Source organism: Aedes albopictus, chromosome 1 (genome assembly GCF_035046485.1).
Source record: "Aedes albopictus strain Foshan chromosome 1, AalbF5, whole genome shotgun sequence".
NCBI classification, from domain to species: domain Eukaryota; kingdom Metazoa; phylum Arthropoda; class Insecta; order Diptera; family Culicidae; genus Aedes; species Aedes albopictus.
Window position 1 is genome coordinate 240,517,510 of NC_085136.1, and position 20,322 is coordinate 240,537,831.

The window sequence follows — 20,322 nt, forward strand, 5'->3', positions numbered from 1 at the left end:
TTTTTAAATAAATTAAGATGTTTTTTTCATTTTTTTTGCGTTTTTTATGTAAATTAAGGTGTTTTTTTCTCGGATAGCCAACTTTTTTTTCACGCGTTTTAAACATTTATTGTAATCCGATGACCCTGGAGGGATCGTTTCTGCTTGGGCATCTCACTGAGCAGAAACATAATTATTGAAACAATTAATAGAAAAAAAAAACTCTTTAGATTGCCTGCCTTTAAAAGATTAAATTTTAACCAAGTAAACAACCAATGCCGTGGGTCCATCGCCAGCTTTTCAGGCGAATCCTTGACCTACATAATACATCCCCCAACCACCCACTCCGTAGTACTTATGGGAGTGTCACTGAGTCGGAGGCCTCTTAAATAAGTGCTACATCAACATTTCCTTCCCCTTTCCCAAGTTACGGTAAAGATGGGCGTGGCCGGAAATAATGACATTTGTGCTTTTGGAATTCTGGCATAAAATTAGAGCAAAGTTAACTCCCCGGCTTTGTTCCGAAAAGCAATCCGAGCAAAATTAGCAAATGGTACATGAATGTTGTTAGTATCCAATCTACGAAGTATACCGTAACTAAACTACGTTAACGCTAACGATAACTATCATTTTTTAATAGACCGTTAAAACAGTGTTCGATGGGAAATATCAGAGTGTTATGTCTGTTTACATATGGCATAACTAAATATGTACAATGGTTAATACGGCTTTGGTTGGATCTACATGGATAAAAATACACCTTGTGGCTACACGTTCACTTCATAAGTGGATGGTCATGGGTTCGATCCCAGCCCCGGCACTTGCAATTTTTCGTCAATTGCTTTTTCCCCAGATAACAGCTGACACCTGATCCTCTTCTGAGCATATGCATGTTTTCCAAGGTCACTAGTAAGCCTAGCTAGATTGCTGTACAAAATTGTTTGCGAATTTAACGATTTTGCTGACACAGGAGCTGATTTTGTGAATGTGCAAGGGTTACACATTTTTGGTGTAGTCTGGAAAATATGCACTTTAGTGCTGAGCGGCGTTACCGTGTATTGTTATCAATGGTAGTTTACTATTTACTAGATTACTTTAATTTATTGGAAAACATTAGAAAAATCTTTGTTCATCTTTTTCTTGTCGTAACATCCTCACTTGGCTAAACCTGCCTCAGCTAGTTTTCTATAAGTACTTCCTCAGTTATTCATTGAGAGCTTCCTCTGCCAACACGGCTTGACGTCTGTCAGTCGTTGAAGTTTTAGCGAATAACATTCGATAACCGAAATATCTACTGTACTCAAATTTAAAAAGAAAACTATAAAAAATATGTCAAGTGATTTTGTATTTGATTATACAAACATGATCCAAGCAACAATAATATTTATTGTTATTAATTTGTTACGAATTGTTTGTAAGTGTAAATGAGAAATGAACTCTTTTTTAATAAAAAGTCCATGAGAACTTTGCAGGCACTTTTGCAACTATTTAAAAACAACCTTAATTTATTTTTACTGATAGTAACTTTAAATTGTTGTGTATCTAGATATGGTAAACTAGTTATAATGATCTAGACTATAACTGAGCGGTAACTCATTTCCGCCTTGAGATCTAGATTAGAACCAATCAGGCAACCCTAGTGAAATCATATAAATAGGGAGCCTCGGCATTGTGAAGGCCTCTTTTATCTATTGCTCTTCGAGCGAACAACATTGTAAGTATAGTATAGCGTGTAAGAATAAAACGTTAAAACCAATACCGCGTGTGCAAGTGAAACCTAACCTCCGAAATCCCCGAACACAATAAAAGTTGGCGATGAGGTTAAGTGGAAAAGCAGTGACGAGACGATCAAAAGTGTACCTGAACAGTGAAGACCGCGTGGCTCGTATAGTAACGGAGTGAGGTTAAGTGCTACCGTTTGTCCAGTGCGCGTGATCAATTGAATCAGCAGCCGGGGAGAGTCGATACAAAAGCGTATCCAGTTTTGAAGAGCACGTGTCGCGTAACGAAGTTTTTTTTTTACTATCGTTTGTTCAGTGCAGCTCGCCATGATGGCCGAAGAAGAACAGCCCAAACACGTGATGGGTGGATCGTCCGGTAACGTAAAGGTCGCGATGAATTTCGGTTCGTTTGATAACTACATCGCGGGTGATGACTTTGAAGTCTATGAAGAAAGAATGCTTCAACATTTTCTTCTACATGACATTCCGGAAAATAGAAAAGTGGCGTTCCTTTTGACGCATCTTGGAATGGACACGTACGCCATTCTCAAGAAATTATTGCAACCGATGAATCCAAGTACGAAGACATACGCGGAGTTAGTGGCAGCGCTGAAGAAACATTTCCGGCCGGATGTGAATAAAGTATCAGAGCGGTACAGGTTCCATCAAGTGGACCAAAAAGCGGGTCAGGTAGTGTCGGAATACGTGGTCGAATTGAAAGCTCTCGCGGAGAAATGTGAATTCGGTGATTTTTTGACGGAAGCGCTCCGAGGTCGGTTCGTGTTCGGAATCTATGACAGCAGGCTTCGCACTCACCTGCTCAAGCAGAAAAATCTAACCTTCGACAAGGCAGTGGATGAAGCGCTTAATTGGGAATTAGCCGAGAAAGATAATAAAGTGCGGGAAAACGTGTTCGGTGCGCACGTGGTGCAATCCGGTAAACAGAATCGGGGTCGTAGCAAAAGTCGTTCGAAGTTCGGAAACAGCAATGGCGGTCAGAAGAATCAATATGGCCGGCGCAAAGTGTGTGAAAAATGCGGTAGAGATCATGAATCGGGGAAGTGTCCAGCAAGAAACTGGAAGTGTTTCGCGTGTGGTAAGCAAGGTCATGAAGCAAATGTGTGTTATTCGAGAAGTGCAAGGCAGAATCGTAGTGGTAGCCAGGATTCGAGGAAGAACCAGATCGTGGGAACGGTTGGTGCTGGTGAAGATTTGGCGGCAGAAATCGCTAACCTTCGGATGCAGCTGAATTCGGTGAAGAACGATGCTCTATTAGTGCGTAGCAAAGAAGCGACGGAAACGTTATTTGTGGATAACCGTCCGGTAGAATTCGAAATAGACAGTGGGGCATGTGCAACAGTGATCAGCGACAGTATGTATCGAAAGTGGTTCTCGAACCGACCGTTGTTCAGTGTAAACGATGATTTTTCAACTGTGACGGGACAAAATATCAAGGTGATCGGAGGATTTAGTGCAGATGTGTCCAGAAGTCAGCGTGGTCCGAGCGAGAGACTCGCGCTGGTGGTGATCGAAAGCAACAAAGGCTTCAGACCTCTTCTGGGGCGCACGTGGATGGACGTCCTCTGGCCAGGATGGAGGAGTAAGTTCAAGGAAAGTATCGTGAGTATGAACCGTGTTGAAAATACCCTCTTAGATTCGATTCGATTGAAATACCCCAATGTGATTTGTAACGATAACACTCCAATTCGCGATTTTGAAGCGGAGATTATCATGGAAGATAATGTAACTCCGATTTTTCACGTTGCTTATTCACCCCCTTATCAGCAACGACCGGCTATTGAAGCTGAGTTAAACAGATTGTGTGAGGAGAAAGTTACGTCTAAGTGGCCAGTTTGTACACGTCCAATGGAGAGAATCCATATTGACTTTTTCGAATTTGAAGGTAAAATGGTGTTGTTGATAATTGATTCATTCACGAAATTCATTGAAGCAAAGGTGATGAACAGAACGAACGCAGAACAGGTTAATGAACGGTTAGAAGATTTTTTCAAATTTGTTGGATTGCCAGAGCAAATCGTGTCCGATAATGGGCCTCCGTTTAGTTCTCTTGAGTTCGTGCGATATTGGGAATCGCGAAATGTCAGGGTAACCAAATCTCCTGTATATCACCCACAATCAAATGGTGCCGCTGAACGAGGTGTTCAGACGGTGAAAAGTTTTTTGAAGAAAAGATTGTTGGAAAAACAGGATAAGAGAGATACGTTGTCTAGAAAGCTTAATGACATTCTAGCGTGGTATAACAGTACCCCTTCTACCGTTACAGAGAAATCGCCCAGTGAGATGCTCTTCAGGTTCAAGCCAAGAACGTTGTTGACAACCGTCAACCCAAAGGCACATTCGCGTGAGACGTTGGGAAACGGGATTAGTCGTAAGACTGTTACTTTTGATGAAACTAAAAATTCAGAAATTGTATTCGATGTAAAGAAGAAGATTGTAAAAAACGAAAATTGTAACTCCAACCAACAGTTTAAAAAAGGGGAAAAGGTTATGTACCGAAACCATTTTAAAGAGTTAGTTAGGTGGATTTCAGCGATCATTTTACAGAGAATCGGTAAGTTTTTGTACAAAATTAAGTTGGTGGAGAATGGAAGTATCAAAAATGTACATTGTAATCAGATTAGATATCCAAGCTCGTTTGTAAAAACTAATATGTCCAAGGTACCTGTACGATTACCAGGATCGGTAACAAGTAAGCGTAGGCGTAGTGAATTGGCAGGTGAATCGCCACCCAGGAAGGTTCAAATCGATGTTAGGCGAAATCGAAGTGGATCAAATGATTCAATTTTCCTCAGAAGATCAGTTAGAACACGAAAGTTGCCAGAAAGATTTAGATTTGAAGATTATGAAAAGAAGTAGTCATAATTCAAAAAGGGGAAAGTTGTTGTGTATCTAGATATGGTAAACTAGTTATAATGATCTAGACTATAACTGAGCGGTAACTCATTTCCGCCTTGAGATCTAGATTAGAACCAATCAGGCAACCCTAGTGAAATCATATAAATAGGGAGCCTCGGCATTGTGAAGGCCTCTTTTATCTATTGCTCTTCGAGCGAACAACATTGTAAGTATAGTATAGCGTGTAAGAATAAAACGTTAAAACCAATACCGCGTGTGCAAGTGAAACCTAACCTCCGAAATCCCCGAACACAATATAAATTATTATAGAACTATTGAAAAACAATCGAATCAATTAGTCACTAATAAAGCTAATGTACACTTATTGTACAAACTATATGGGCTTGATTTCTATTGTAAAAAGTAAAAATATACAGGGCATACTCAAAATAACTGGGACAGGTAAAATTTTCACTTTCTAGAAAATGTTCAACTCGCTGTAACTTTTCGAAAAGGGCATCAAATATTCTCAAATTTTTACTGTAAGTTCTTCAACTAGTAGTGTATAAGTGTTTCAAATTTGGAAAAGATCGGGCCATTCTACACGAAGTTATAAAGATTCTAGTAAAAGGTATAATCATCCGATAGCCAACTTTGAGCTGTTATATCTCCGGATTCAATGAACCGAATACAATGAAATTTTGATCATTTATGACTTATATAATGAGCTTTGAAAAACAGTTGACTTCATTTGAAATTATTAATAAGAAAAAAAAAGTTATGGCGATTTAATTTATTCCATGTTTTTTCAGTGAATTTATATATTTTTCATATGTTGCTTTGTTTGTTGTTCATTGGTTGCTTTTCTTTAAAACATAAATATATTCAATTCAATTAAAAGGAATTTAAATAAACTATAATAACTATCTCGAATTTTGAAACGATATATATTAGAAAAATAATCTAATCGTAATAATTTTCTTTCGTGTGAAGATATAACAGCTCAAAGTTGGCTATTGGATAATTCTACCTTTTTCTAGAACCTTTATAGCTTCGTTTAGAATGGCTCGATCTTTCCAAATTTTGACCACTGATATACAACTAGTTGAACAACTTTCAGAAAAAAATTGAGAATATTTGATGCCCTTTTCGAAAAGTTACAGCGAGTTCAACATTTTTTGAAAAGTGATAATTTTACCTGTCCCAGTTATTTTTAGTATCCTGTATCTACAATGTGTTTTAACAATAAAACCAGTCATATGTTAATAATATTTACCATGTAATGAATGGTATTTTTTAATCCGGGTCTACCTACCCAATAGAAATACACTAGAACGCCAATGGCGCTGTACTCAGTTTTCCTATTTAATTATTTTAATAGCTTTAGTTGTAATAATTGATAATTTTTAAGTGCCCATCTTGTAGGGGACCTTTTGTTTTGGTAAACAAAATTTATTTGACACTTATAGTACCGCTACTGACGCTGTAAGGGCGAGGCAAACTAGATGTTAGTCACACGAACAGTCGCGACATTGGATTTCTGTGGCTGGTTATTCTAATACCTACCCTCAAATTAACTGCAATAGGGCAGTGCATGAAATTATCTCCTTCTCTTTCACTCTTACAGAAGTTTTGTAAACAACAAGGCCACGAAACGTCAAAATCCCATACAAAATCAAAACAGTGCAGTGCCCTATAAACTATGATGCACTCCTGGCACGAACGCCAATGTAAATATTGCGCAACTTACTGGAACAATCTGTTTCCCACCCATCTTAGCAAACTACAGCAGCATCACTTGGCATGATACGGGACCTCGCAATTCAGGCGACTTGCTCCGCCAAAGCTCCATTCCTCAAATGATCCACTGTATGAATTTATACTGACCTGCTTACTCTCACAGAAAAATTGACGTTTGAGCGGTGCCGACACCTCTCAAACGTCAAGTTTCGTGTGAGAGTGAGCAGGCCAGAATAAATTCGTGCAGTAATCCATAGGCAGCAATACACTGACTGTGTCGTCATGATGCTTGCTATCACCGATGCTTACTGGGGGACAGACACACAAGGGGAATGTCACTAATCATTATCAATACCCCACAAAACCTACCTCTGCGGTCGGCGATCTTCCACAACAGCAAATGTCAAAACAATTCAGGGTTAATCAACTCCGATCCAATCTCCCAACTCATAAGGCAGATCCAAGGGGAATGACGTATCCTTTTCTAACTGGAAAGTTCGCATTTATCCATTCCTAACCGCTGCGAACTGAGTAGCAGTTAGACGCGATTAACGACGGTTAGCAACGGATAAATGCGGATTTTTCCGGTTAGCAAGGGAAGTGTCATTCCCCCTGGGCCGATCCTATCCATAACCAAGCCATAGCAAAACTAGTGAATTTACCGTAAAAGAAATCACTTTCTAAGAAACAACCATTCAAATGTCAAACCAACACGAAAACCCCAACCAAAACAACACGATCCAGTTAGTGGCCCTATCATCGATCCAGAAATAGATGGAGCCGCTTCTTGCGTAAACTGTGTGGGGTCCGTAAAACCCAGGCAATCTCCATAACTAGCCCTGATTGTAGAAAACCCACCCCAGGCGAGCACCCAACATATTCAATCAAGCGAACGAGTAGCTCTCGCACCTTCACTATACCTTACAGAAGAACACCATCGGTCCATGCTGCAGAACATCGAAGAGCTATCGACCTCTACTCTGAACACACTCGCTACCTCGATGAAACCTTCGCTCTTCAGTGGAACGTCCGCAGAGTGTGGTTAAACTACCCACCCAGATTTCCGCAAAAAAGTTGACGAACAACTTCCGATAGTAATTTGCTTGCGGGAGATGATGACGAGAAAAACCGATCACCTCGTCAGCAACAACTACGAATGGTGCAATTGAAACCGAACTGAAAGCCTCGGTAGTGTTGTTACCGGTCTCGGGATTCGTAAGGACGTACCGTGGCACGGTAAAGGCTGGGTATGCTGCGCAATTCAGATCCCATTGTGATCCACTAGCCTCTGCCCAGCAACTCCTATCCCTACCTCCTCGTGGTACCGGCCGAAAACTATAAGCAACCTGAGGGAAGATCGGGTAACCAACCCCGGTGGGAACTTTGGTCGTAGGCTGACAGGGAAGGGGGAGGGGAGGTTTTGCTTCGGCATACCTGAGCATCTGTTCTCCAGGAGGAGCGGCTCACAACAGCGTCTGATCCCCATGTTAGGGGCGGCTGATCTACTTCCGAGTGCCAGGGAAGGACTGCAAGCTCAACTGTGCACTCAAACTGCGCCCAAAACTCTCCGTCATCAACAATGTACGGTACCGGCGACCGTTACGGTACAACCTAGAGCGACTGAAACAACCGGATGTCGCCTCAGCATACGCGCAGAATCTCGAGGCCGCGTTGCCAGACGAGGACGAGCGCGATGAGGCCCCTCTAGCGGATTGCTGGAGTACAGTGAAAGCAGCCATCAACTACGCAGCAGAGAGCACCATCGGGTACGTGGAACGGAATCGACGGAACGAATGGTTCGACGAAGAGTGCAGAACGGTTTTAGAGGAGAAGAACGCAGCGAGGGCGTTAATGCTGCAGCAAGGGACTCGACAGAACGTGGAACGTTATAAACAGAAGCGGAAGCAGCAGACTCGCCTCTTTCGGGAGAAAAAGCGCCGCCTGGAAAAGCGGAGTGTGAAGAAATGGAACTGCTGTGCCGTTCCCAAGAAACATGGAAGTTCTATCAGAAGCTCAACGCATCCCGCAACGGCTTCGTCCCGCGAGCCGAAATATGCAGTGATAAAGACGGAGGCCTCTTGACGGACGGACGTGAGGTGATCGAAAGGTGGAAGTAGCACTTCGATCAGCACCTGAACGGCGTGGAGAACGTAGGCACGGGAGCCCACGGCAACGGAGAAAACGACGACGCCAGTGCAGCGGAGGACGGAAATGAACCAACTCCCACGCTGAGGGAAGTTAAGGATTCCATTCACCAGCTCAAAACCAACAAAGCAGCTGGTAAGGATGAAATCGCAGCTGAACTCATCAAGATGGGCCCAGAAAAGTTGGCCAGTCAGGATCTAGGAAACCGAACAGCTACCGGAGGAGTGTCCCATTCACAAAAAAGGCGACCATTTGGAATGTGAGAACTTCATGGCTGTCATTATTTTGAATGCTACCTACAAAGTGCTATTCCCAGATCATCTTCTGGCGTCTGTCACCTGAAGCTAATGAGTTCGAAGGTGGGAAGTTATCAAGCCGGCTTCATCATCGGCCGGTCGACAACGGACCAGACCGTCACCGTACGGCAAATCCTCCAGAAATGCTGTGAATACCAGGTCCCAACGCATCTTCTGTTCATCAACTTCAAAGAAATTCGTCTACCTCGGATCTTTACTGACGGCTGACAACAACGTGAGCCGTGAAATTCGGAGATGCATCATCAGCGGTAGTGGGGCCTATTACGGGCTCCAGAAGAAGCTGTGGTTTGAAAAGATTCACCCACGCATCAAATGCACCATGAACAAAACGCTAATAAGATCGGTGGTCCTTTACGGACACGAGACATGAACCATGCTCGAGGAGAACCTGCAATCACTCGGAGATTTCGAGCGACGCGTGCTAAGAATGATATTCGGCGGTGTGCAGGAGAACGGTGTATGGCGGAGAAGGATGAACCACGAGCTCTCTGCACTCTACGACGAACCCATCATCCAGAAGGTGGCTAAAGCCGAAAGGATACGATGGGCAGGGCATGTTGCAAGAATGCCGGACAACAACCCTGCAAAGTTGGCGTTCGCAACTGATCCGGTTGGCACAAGAAGTCGTGGAGCGCAGAGAGCACGATGGGCGAACCAGGTGGATCGTGACTTGGCAAACATTGGACGTGTCCGAGGATGGAGAGTGGCCGCCACGAACCGTGTATTATGGAGACATAGTGTTGATTCAGTTTTATCTTGGATTTGATGTAATACTAAATAAATGAAGTTAATGTGAGTCATACAGGAGATTGAAAAACATTCACTATATTTTAGTTAGTTGGCCACAGGCAAAGACAGGAAGTAAATCCTTCAGCGAACTAATTAAATATCCTTGACTTCCTTGGGTATAGAGCATGGCAGAACGGCGCCACTGTAACAAAGCCTGCTTCTCATCTCAGTGCTCTACACGCAAATCCACGGTTATTAAATAAGACCTTCCTCTGTCAATAACTATTTTGCTTTCGTAGTGGCGTGGCAGGAAGATATTGTATGCCCAAGGATATTTCAATTCGAAAAGTTCCTGGACCGAAGTCGAATCTGATGTTTGGGATCAACACTATCAGTTAATAACTGTGTAAGTGCTCTTAGAACACTTACAGGTCATCCTTTCGTCACTAATCACACTTTTTTTATTCGTAACTCTTGCAACTTCTTTCACTACTATGAGATGTAAACATGTGTAACTCCTGATTCACATATATTTATCCAAAAGCGACCTAATTCCAAAGTTTTCGATCACACTACTTATTTACTCTTCACAGCTCACAACACCCCCGAATGGATGATTCACCGCGGAGGTCGCGTGGTCTTCATTCGTAAACTTCGTAAACATCCTTGCACTAACTCACCGTCACCATTGCTGTGTGCCCTGAATCCCTGAATCACTTCCAGCTCGCGTCCAGAACCGTACGTCCCAGACAAAGATTCGATTTGATGTCAACCACGCGTTAAACGGCCGCGCGTATACTATGCCGAACCTGGCCAAATTCAGTCCATTTAATAGCGTTTAGCGGCGCACCGCGAAAAGTCTGTCCCGCATGACGAAGATGCGAGGAGCATGATGCCAAACGTTGGCCATATTTGCGGATCTCGTTCACGGCTTGGTAGGTATACTTACAAATCCTCCCGAAGACGTTGTTGTTGGCAGTGGAGGCGCCATTTCTTTCTGCGCACGCGTCAAGTGCTGCTACAGATTCACGACTGGTGCTTGCGTAAGATTTGAGGGTTTTCCCGGCGAAAACAAAAGGCAGGTTTTGCTCACAGATTGTTGAGGACGATTTGGCCGGATAACATATCTCACTAAGGTCGACCTTCACCTTTACGGGCTAGAGGCGAACAACAGGTCTTAGCTGTCTTGAAAGGTCGCTAGAATACAATACGTTGAGAAAAAACTGAGATCGAACTTTGAACGTTGAACGACTCGGTATCCTGTAAGTCACGGATCGCGACGCGAAAATCACTCGACCCGAATATGCGGAACTCTACACGATAGCTTCCGTTTGGGCAACCCGTTCGGTTGGTCTGACCGACGATCAATGAAGAGCGGGAAACTTCGCAGTTCAGCATTGGCCTCACTCAGTCCAATCTCATCGTCAGCAGACGGACGGGGATGATCCGGTTCGTGCTGGGCAAAGGGAACACATACCTGCATGTTTAGTTTAGTCGGCGTGCTCTCTCCCGATTCGACCCACACACTAGTATCTAAGTAGTTCTAGTTCTAACGAACAGGCCCTTCAGTGTACCTATCATCTAGTTGGTCTTGGTAGGCATAGGTACCAGACCGTGATGGAGACTAATAGCTATCCAAACAAAATCGCCAACTGCGAGGTGACGGTGATTAGTGGAATTCTGTCACCAACCTACAAAACCATCTGCAGTCGGGAGAGCGGGACACAATGCTCTTTTTCAATGAATGCGGCGGTTATGATATATCTTGAAATGTATAAAAATATTCATTCTGGTTTCTAGTTCATGAGGTTTCATGATTTTTTGTTGGAATGGTTGTTAGTTAACGAATCTTTAATGTATTGAGTGATGCCAAGAATACGGCGCTAGAGTTTTATCGTTGAAATATTTTCTCCATGAAATATTTCAACCGCTACAGCGCATTTGTTCCGCGAAAACGCATCTTCTTCCGATTCCCCGCAAATACCAGTCATTCGGTAAACACCAACGGAGATAATACTGGGTGACAGATTGAATAATGTACCTACAGTACACCGTGCTCATACCTACCTGCCACTTAGGGAAACGAAGAGACGGGATACAGATGACCTTTTTTGCGAATTTTCCCCTCATCGAGCTAATTTTATTGTTGCAAATGTCGTGTACAAAAGCACACCGTCTCGTCGGTCGATCGGTCGTTCAACGTACCAACCGGATTGCTAATGACAGAGCATTACTACACAACAACGCCAACCATCGGTTTGATTCGTTCACATATTATTTGGTAGGTAGCCCAGTCAGTAACGACGGCGCGTCGGCAGCGAGGGCACGTGCTTCTGACGGATGTTCATCGTCGAGGAAGGACGTCACCGTTGTTGTCGCCGATGGGCGGTGATTTTTCACACTTTCAATCATTAGCGACCGATTTGGAATTGAGATCAATGGGAATGCTGTTTTTTTATGATTTAACATTTTTTTATGGTCTGTGTGTTTTGTCTAGAAATGAATGATTTGAAAACTAATATGTTAGTTTTTGTGACAACCCATGTGACAACCCGTTTAAAACAGCGGTTGAGCTGAAAAAACGGTTGTAGTTTATACACCGATATAGTCCTCGGATTTGGTGATCATGATTTGATCGGATTTTGTGATCTTTGAGGCGAAAATGACGCCTGTTACGTCAAAATGCCGGTTAATCATGGAAAGAAGAAGAAAATCATAATACATTTCGCCCCCTCCAGACAATGATGTATGTTGAACATGGTCAAAGTTGCTGCATCCTGCTCTTACCCATTTGACGAATGAGTAAGAGCAGGTTGCAGCAACTTCGGTAACTTCAGCAAGCTCCTAGTACACGAATTCTTCAACCGCCTCGATTTCATCACCGTCGTCGATAGAAATTCGGGGTAGCGGGCGTGGTGATTCCTCCCAATGTTAAACAACATGCACGAAAGACCATCACCTGGCCGTAACCCTCCGCGAGATTCGAAGGAACTCGAGAGTGTTCCTGATATTCGAGTTACGCACATCCTCGATCGCCTTGATAAATCGTATCAGTTTATTCGGGAATCCGTATTCATGCATAATTTGCCAAGGCTGGTCTCGATCGATTGTATCATACGCCGATTTGAAATCGATGAACAAGTGATGTGTGGGCACGTTGTATTCGCGGCATTTCTGCAACACCTGGTGGATGGCGAACATCTGGTCCGTTGTAGCGCGTTCACCCATAAATGCAGCCTGATATTGCCCCACGAACTCTCTTGCATATCACCGAATGCAATCCAGACGGCGGGATAACATTTGAGAGAGTATCTTGTAGGTGGAGCACAGTAGTGTGCTCGCACGATAGTTCCCGCAATCCAACTTGTCACCCTTTTTGTATATGAGACTCACGATAACTTCCATCCATAGGCGCCAACTTGTGACGTAGTTGGGGGGGGCGAAGCTCTCCAAAATTGGACAAAATTCAACTTTTTTTAAGCTCAATGCACTATTTTTCACGTAAATATGCCTAAACAAGATGAACTTCGTCGAACTTTTACGAATTTGATGGATTTTGAGAGGCCTCGCCCCCCAACTACGTCACAAGTTGGCGCGTATGCTTCCATCCGTTCCTCCGGTAATACTTCCTCCTCCCAAATATTGGTACCAGTGTAGTGCTCTCACCAGTGCTCCCTCACCATATTTTAGAAGATCGTTTGCAAGTTGATCTGCTCTAGCGGGTTTGTTGTTTTTCAACCGACCAACCTCCTCCTCAATCTCTTGGAGGTTGGGGACTGGAAATCTTTCGTCCCGCATACGTGATATATTGTCACCCCAATGTCGCTGTCTCAAGCTCAGCTCGTTGGGACGGTAGAATCCACAATCTCCAGCATGCACTTCGAGTAACGTTTCGGATGACAAATTTGGTCCAGAATAAACTCACTACACTTTACTGTTAAATTCAACCACTGTATTGAAATTCAACTTATGTGCAATTCACTTATTTATTCTATGCAACTAATTCAAGACTACTCTACTAAAAAACTAACTGCTACTTTGATCATTGACGTTCGCACTATTCGTCACTGATGACAGCTGAAGAGAAAGAGGCCATGATGACGTCTGTCCATCCTTTTATATCGTCGAGGGATCGGAAGTCAATTTTCCTCCATGATGCCATCCCTGAAGGTCCGTTAATGTCATCGCTAAACGGTGTCGGAGTCCGTCAGTCGTCATCTTGTTGATTGGCGATGGTTGCATGCTTCTCACGTCGAGATGGCGTCTCGCTACCTATTTCGGGTGCAGTATCGAACAGTCGCCATTGAGATGGTCATCTGAATGCTGCCGCCACCACTCTACCACCTCACCGTCATTGTCTCGTTACACGTCGGCTTGTGGCACAAAGCCTCTGCGCGAGCGGTTCAGCTTCTCGTAGAACTTCCGTGTGTCCTTAGTGCGATACAGCTTCGCGATCTCGTTCTTCCTGCTGGCGCTTCTTCCTCCAGAAGACTAAGTTCTGCCTATTCAGCGCCTGTCTGTAACGTGCCTCATCTCCAGATTTGAGTCCCCGAAAACGAGAGGCACAATGATGGCTTTAGAATAATGTGGACGCAAGGGATCTTCACCTTAATCTTTTGGAGCCGGATTGTTTTGCCACTGCTGCTACAACCTCGCTGGTCACAAACGCGTTTGTTTTACTTTGTTTAATCGCCGGAGTCCTATATGGCCGCTCCAGCTTCGCAGGGTTAAGGGAGTTTCAGAGGCGTTTTCAGAGGGATTTGGTTTCAGAGGGTTTCAGAGGGATCTCTGGGGGTTCTAGAGGGCTTCACATGCTTCTCCCCAAGCAGCACCCAAGCAGCACCTGCAACATCATGCAGATTGTGGCTTTCTATGTTTTGGTCTAAATGAGTTGCACTAGAAGCACACGAAACTTCCATCTTGTCAGTTGAGTTGCATTTAAACTCCGAAGTCCGTAAAGTTGCGGCTTTGTTTCATAGAAATCACAAATTACCACGTGTTTGACATCGATCTGTGGAGGCGGAGCTTACATATTGCTCGCAAGTGATATTACAGTCACCTTACATTAAATGTGTTATGTAACATGCCTGAAACATCTAACTCTGGTTTGTTTGTTCAGATTAGGTCCCATAAGCGTTACAGAAAACTTGAGCGTCTTTTCATTTTGACAGTTCTCTAACTTGTGACAAAGAAGGTGCAATAAAGTAACAAGTAACTTCAGTAGCTTTTATGGTGTGTTGAGCATCGATTCTCTCACAGAGCGTTTGGTGTAGTATGTAAGGTGAGTAGATAATACTCCTGGTGTCCATGGTTCGAGTCTGGACAAAATCTTTTCCCAACTTTTTTATCATTCCTCCTCGTTTATGTTGCATAAGAATTCAGAATCTGCGCTTTTTGGGTTTCAAAGAAGAAGCAATTGTGTTCGGTCGTCCGTAATACGGACAGTGAGTAAATTGCACTAAGGTTGCTGTTACTGGATTAGCAACAAGTCGTGTTGCTTGGGTCAGGTAAGCTTCAGCAAGGGTTTCTGGGGGGTTCAAGGCATTTTAGGTGGTTTTAAAGGATTCATGTGGGATTGAGAGGATTTCAAGGCTTTCAGGTAAGCTCCAAGAGGGGTTTTCAGTAGGTTTCAAGGCGTTTCAAGACGTTCAGAAGGGTCCCAGGGGTATAATGAGACTTCACAGACTTTCAGTTGGGGTTTCGAGTTAGCCTAGTGGTTAAGGTTATGGGTCGCCAATCCGGAGACGGTGGGTTCGATTCCCGTTCCGGTCGGGAAAATGGTGTATCATTGTACTTGCCACACAATGTACAAATTCATGCAATGGCAGGCAAAGAAAGCCCTTAAATTAATAACTGTGTAAGTGCTCAAAGAACACTAAGTTAAGAGAGACAGGCCAAGTTCCAAAGCGAACGTCGAACCTTAAAGAAAAAGAAGACTTTCAGTTTTAGAAGAATGCATGAGAGTTTTATGAGATTTTACAGGCTTTCAGGAGGAATTTCAGAAAGTTTCAAGGCGTTTCAAGGCATTTCAGACTGTATCAGGTTGAGAATAAGAAATGTTGATATGAATGTTGACTAGAAACGAGTACATATTAAGATAATAAACCTATATCAAAGTAAGCAGTCAAAACAGAATGAATCATAAGAGTCGAGCATAGGATAAAAATGAGAGGGCATCCACTTAGTACTTCACACAAAATTTGGGAGCTTTCGACACAGCCCCACTCCCTTCCTCCCCTTTGTACGAAATTTGCATACATTAAATGCATTGCTTTTCACACTTTCCGCTACCCCTCCTACCTTCTAAGTAGTGACGTACACACCTAGAAAATATCACGTAATTTTAAGTGTCCTGAACCTGACATATACGAGCATCTTCAAAAACACAAATTTAGAGGTTGTAACATGTAAATTTACGTCTTTCAAGACACCCCAAAATAAAACTTATTTTTTCTTAGCGTCTAGCAATCGCTAGAACCGATTTGATAAAACATAGAAAAGTAAAATATTGTCATGCATGGGATTCGAACTCCGGATCTGCTGATCGTGAGCCACATCTCTTACCTCTCGGCTATTTCACCGAGTTGGAAGGTGGCTGATGAACGTGATACTGATTCTACGTTTCTGGTGATACGGATGTGTTAACCAACCAACACTTAGGGTCTGGGACCATTTGGGCAGGAGGACCTATTTTGGGCACTTGCTGCTATAACTCAGTCAATTTTGAATCGATTGACTTAATTTTTGGGACACGATCAGATACTTAGAGTATCTAGCCATGTTCAAAAATTCAAGTCACTCGGATTGAAATTGACTGAGTTATAGCAGCAAGTGCCCAAAATAGGTCCTCCTGCCCAAATGGTCCCAGACCCTACATGATGCGCGTAAAATTGAGTCCAATTTGTAATTCAGTCTTGAAATCATTTACGTTTTTTGGTGATTCCGTTTCGTGGAAATTTAAGAGTTTCTAAGTGTGTACTTTATGGACGCCCCGTTATAATGAATCAATCTTAAGGACATTATATGACGAAGCCATACCTCAAATTTTCAAGAGCACGAGCTGAATGAACCAAACCACGGATTGCGCTGAAAAGTTGATCGATTGGTCACACCCCGGTGGTGACCAATCGATCAACTTTTCAGCGCAATCCGTCGTTTGGTTCATTCAGCTCGTGCTCTTGAAAATTTGAGGTGTGGCTTCGTCATATATTCACCTTAACAGAGAATTTTGAGTGACAAGTCACAACAACAGCAGCCTTTTCATTTATTTGTCCTTGTTGTCTGGTGTCCCTGAACATCAGGCTCAATTAAGGCCTGCCCTGTCACTCGCCGAAAGTCAAGCCCTGCCGATAATCAAGCCTGATGCTCAGTACCCATGGTCTCCTTGCTGGGTTATGGAGGGTCACAACAGTAGGTGGTTTCAGAGGGGTTTCAGGAGGTTATGAATGAGCCTCTTCACTGTCTTCACTGTGAAATATGTTTTTTAATATCAATGCATGGCTGTCCTTAATACACTATCCGTCATAAGTATAGACTCAAGTATTGCAACTATATTGCATCACCCTGACTCATCTCGATATTTTTTTTATTCTTCAACCACTTAAACCTAATTTACAGTTTTTTGTCCACTAGGGAGCTGCGTGAGCGATTCCAATTGACGGCTGAACTTACAATTTGTACAGCGACTAAATGTATTCCATTCTAATTCTACTATATCGAACTGGTTGCCGTTGCGCTGCTTTCACTTTCTACCATATCATGGATAGAATGACACGAGGATGTTGATGTATGGCTCTTGTTCCTTGTCCAGTCCGATTGGGGGTCCATTATGAGTTGTCTTTAGCCGATTTCAAGTTTCCGGGTCCGTTTGAGCATATGTTTAGAAGAAGAAGCTCAGGTGTCAGCTGCTCGGGGGGAAGAGCAACTGACGAAAAATGGCAAATGCCGGGGCTGGGATCGAACCCATGACCATCCACTTAGGAAGTGAACGTGTAGCCACTACGCTACGGGCCCCGGCAATCACCTCGATATATCTAAAATCAAAACACCTACAAAAATGCCGGTTTCGTAAAAGTTGTTGCTTTTGGGCTTCTGAATAACTTTGCTGAAGACATATGTATTTGTAAGTCCTCAGGTTTTGGAGATATCGAGGTGAGTCAATGTGATGCAATATTGTTGCAATACTTTTTGTGAGCCTATACTTATGACGGGTAGTGTATAAGGAAAAATACAAAAAGCAGCAGCTGGAAGCAACCATGGGAAGAATCACTCACTTCCCGAATGCCAGCGATTTAAAATAGCAAAAGAACGCTAACTATCCAATGTTACATTGTGTTTGCCAAGCAAAGTCTCATGAAACCTATTGCGAGGAATCCAAACACGGGAGAATAAACAATAGCAAAAGATTTTTGCTACTATATTAATTTAGAAAATAAAAAAGTGCTCCATAGAAAAGGCGCCATGAATCACATTTCAACCATTGCACAATAATAATTGACATTGTCACGTCCTGCATTTGTGAAAACATTTCACCTAATTCGACATAGGTTTGTCCTAACTTGAACAGAATAGGATAAAGCCCATACACCACGAGTTTGGAGATTTGCAAGCCTCGCATTGCGATTTTTGAGGGGTAACATTGAGTCGCATGACACGCGTTGTAAACACTGCAAAGCTGTTGAAGATCTACCATCAAACAGTTTGGATTTTGGATTTGTAATAATCGATTATTCACGAGTTGAAAATTACGCAACGAATTTAGCATCTGTTTTGTCATCAACGAAAGTTTTCGAGATCATGGCATTATCTGTTACCAGTTGGGATAAAAAGTAATCGACGTGCTTTCTTTGTTGCTTTTTTTTGTGCCTCTTTTGTCCGACAATTCGCCTTGACGGAGGCTCTCTGAGAGAATTGCGCTGTGCGTGAAAACAAATTTTTTTAACATGGGAAAGGATAGGAGCTGCATTTTCAAATGCTTCCAATTCTTTATAGAAATTTTTTAAAGCAAAACGTTCTTAATGTTATCGAATGAGATTTTGATACGCTATATTATAGACATAACATTGTGATTTAAAAACTTTTGGTCTAAAACCAGTTATAATGTAGCTAATTGAAAGTATATTGCAAAACATTAACACTTTTTTCAATCTGAAGTCCCTAAAATATTTTAGAAGCATTTGAAAATGCAGCTCCTATCCTTTCCCATGTTAAAAAAATTTGTTTTCACGCACAGCGCAATTCTCTCAGAGAGCCTCCGTCAAGGCGAATTCTCAGATCATGCATGCGTTTGCGTTGGTTCAAAGAGAACGGCGCGCCAAAGATGAACGTGACCCGAACGGTTCCAAAAGACGCCACCGAAAGAGAAGTGAAACAGACATTGAAAATGAATCTGCTATCGGTACACAGGCACAGGCGCTCCCTTAACCACTAAAAGGTATACAAGCTATTAAATCAAATCGTGTTCATCGATTCAATTCGTAGTATTGAATCCTTTCAATGAACTATAAATGAATTTTAAAAATAGAATATATTCACACCCGGTTCAGAATGTAAACACTTGTTCGTTATTGCTTCATTCCTTTTTGGCGTACAGATTCGGTAGCTATTCGTTCATCCGTCGTTTCTCGCATCGTTCGATGATCAGCGAAGCAAATAACAGGCTGTGGAAATCGAATGAATTTGATTGGCTAGTGAAGAGTCACACTCGTTCCCGATTGTGCGTGGTAGTGAGTAAAAGAAACACAATAATTGACTGAGTATTTCCCATGCTTGATCAACCTTCAGGCATTAACAAGCCGTGCGCATCTACCATTTTTTCCACGGTGGTCTCATCGGGGCCATTAGCCATTTGGCAAAAAAGAAACCCTCCCCCACCCCCTGACTTCAGTATAATCGGGAATATCTCCGGAATGGTTCCGAATATTACCCCAAGTAACACAGTTAGTTGTATAATAGTAAAATACTCACGTTTAAGACATAATCTGATGTTTTTTCGTAGTATTTTTGACTTAATATTAAATACGTATAACATCAAAACAGCGCAAAAAATGGCGGCTTATAAAACATCTTGGAAGTTAGATGAGATGTATCCCAGTACACAAATATAACTAAAATGACGTTTAAAATATGTGTCATCTAAACCTGATTGTTATTGCCAAGTCAATTGGTGATAAAATAAACTAGCAAAATACCTATTTTATGCAATCGCAGACAAAGTTAGAATATGGCTATTTTCAAGTTATGTAGCTTACAGAATACATTTATGTTACATGTTGTAGCCATACAAGTTAAAACTGTGATTTTGTCAACTATTTAACTTGCAGAAATCATTTATGATACAAATTAACAAGATACCGTAATGTTTGCTGTACACAAACTGGTGAAAAATCGAAAGAAAATAAAAATGTATAAAAGATAAAGCAGTAATATTGTATACCCGCTCCATCCTTAAAAATAATTTGGTTGTGATAAAGCCAATGGTCATGGCCCTATATGATAATATTCGGACGACAAGTTATGCAATAGGTTACGCTTATTAATGCTAATGCTCACTGCCGTTCAAAATTTATGGTGAACGTCATGATTTTACTCGCTTATTTTTTAAGCGCCATCCCCTTGAATTAAATAATGTTTCATGATTTCGTCAAATTTTTGACATTTTTGTTAATCCCCAGGAAAAAAACAATATGGCAGACTCTTCTTGATGCTAACACTGCCGTTCAAAAATGTAAGGAATAGTTTTTTTTGTTTAATCAAGATTAAAGTTGAGCCCCATATTAATTATTGTACATGGCTATTATAAGATGCGAGCGTTTTCAAGAGGAAAAAGCAGTGTC

The 20,322-nt window shown here is 42.3% G+C and overlaps 1 protein-coding gene across 5 annotated transcripts in view; it reads right to left on the reverse strand.

The window, feature by feature from the left end:
- LOC109419787 (sodium-coupled monocarboxylate transporter 1) overlaps window positions 1-20,322 on the reverse strand; it is a 157,851-nt gene that overhangs the window by 10,910 nt on the left and 126,619 nt on the right. The window contains exon 1 of one of the 5 annotated variants that reach the window (XM_062846509.1): window positions 10,965-10,988. The exons of 2 other annotated variants lie outside the window; for them this stretch is intronic. In XM_062846509.1, the coding sequence (XP_062702493.1) occupies window positions 10,965-10,970 (6 nt within the window). In that variant the 5' untranslated portion in view covers window positions 10,971-10,988. Of the gene's footprint in view, window positions 1-10,167; window positions 10,395-10,436; window positions 10,865-10,964; window positions 10,989-20,322 lie in introns of those variants that run through there. 2 more of the 5 variants (XM_029860192.2, XM_029860193.2) reach the window with 2 other exon arrangements.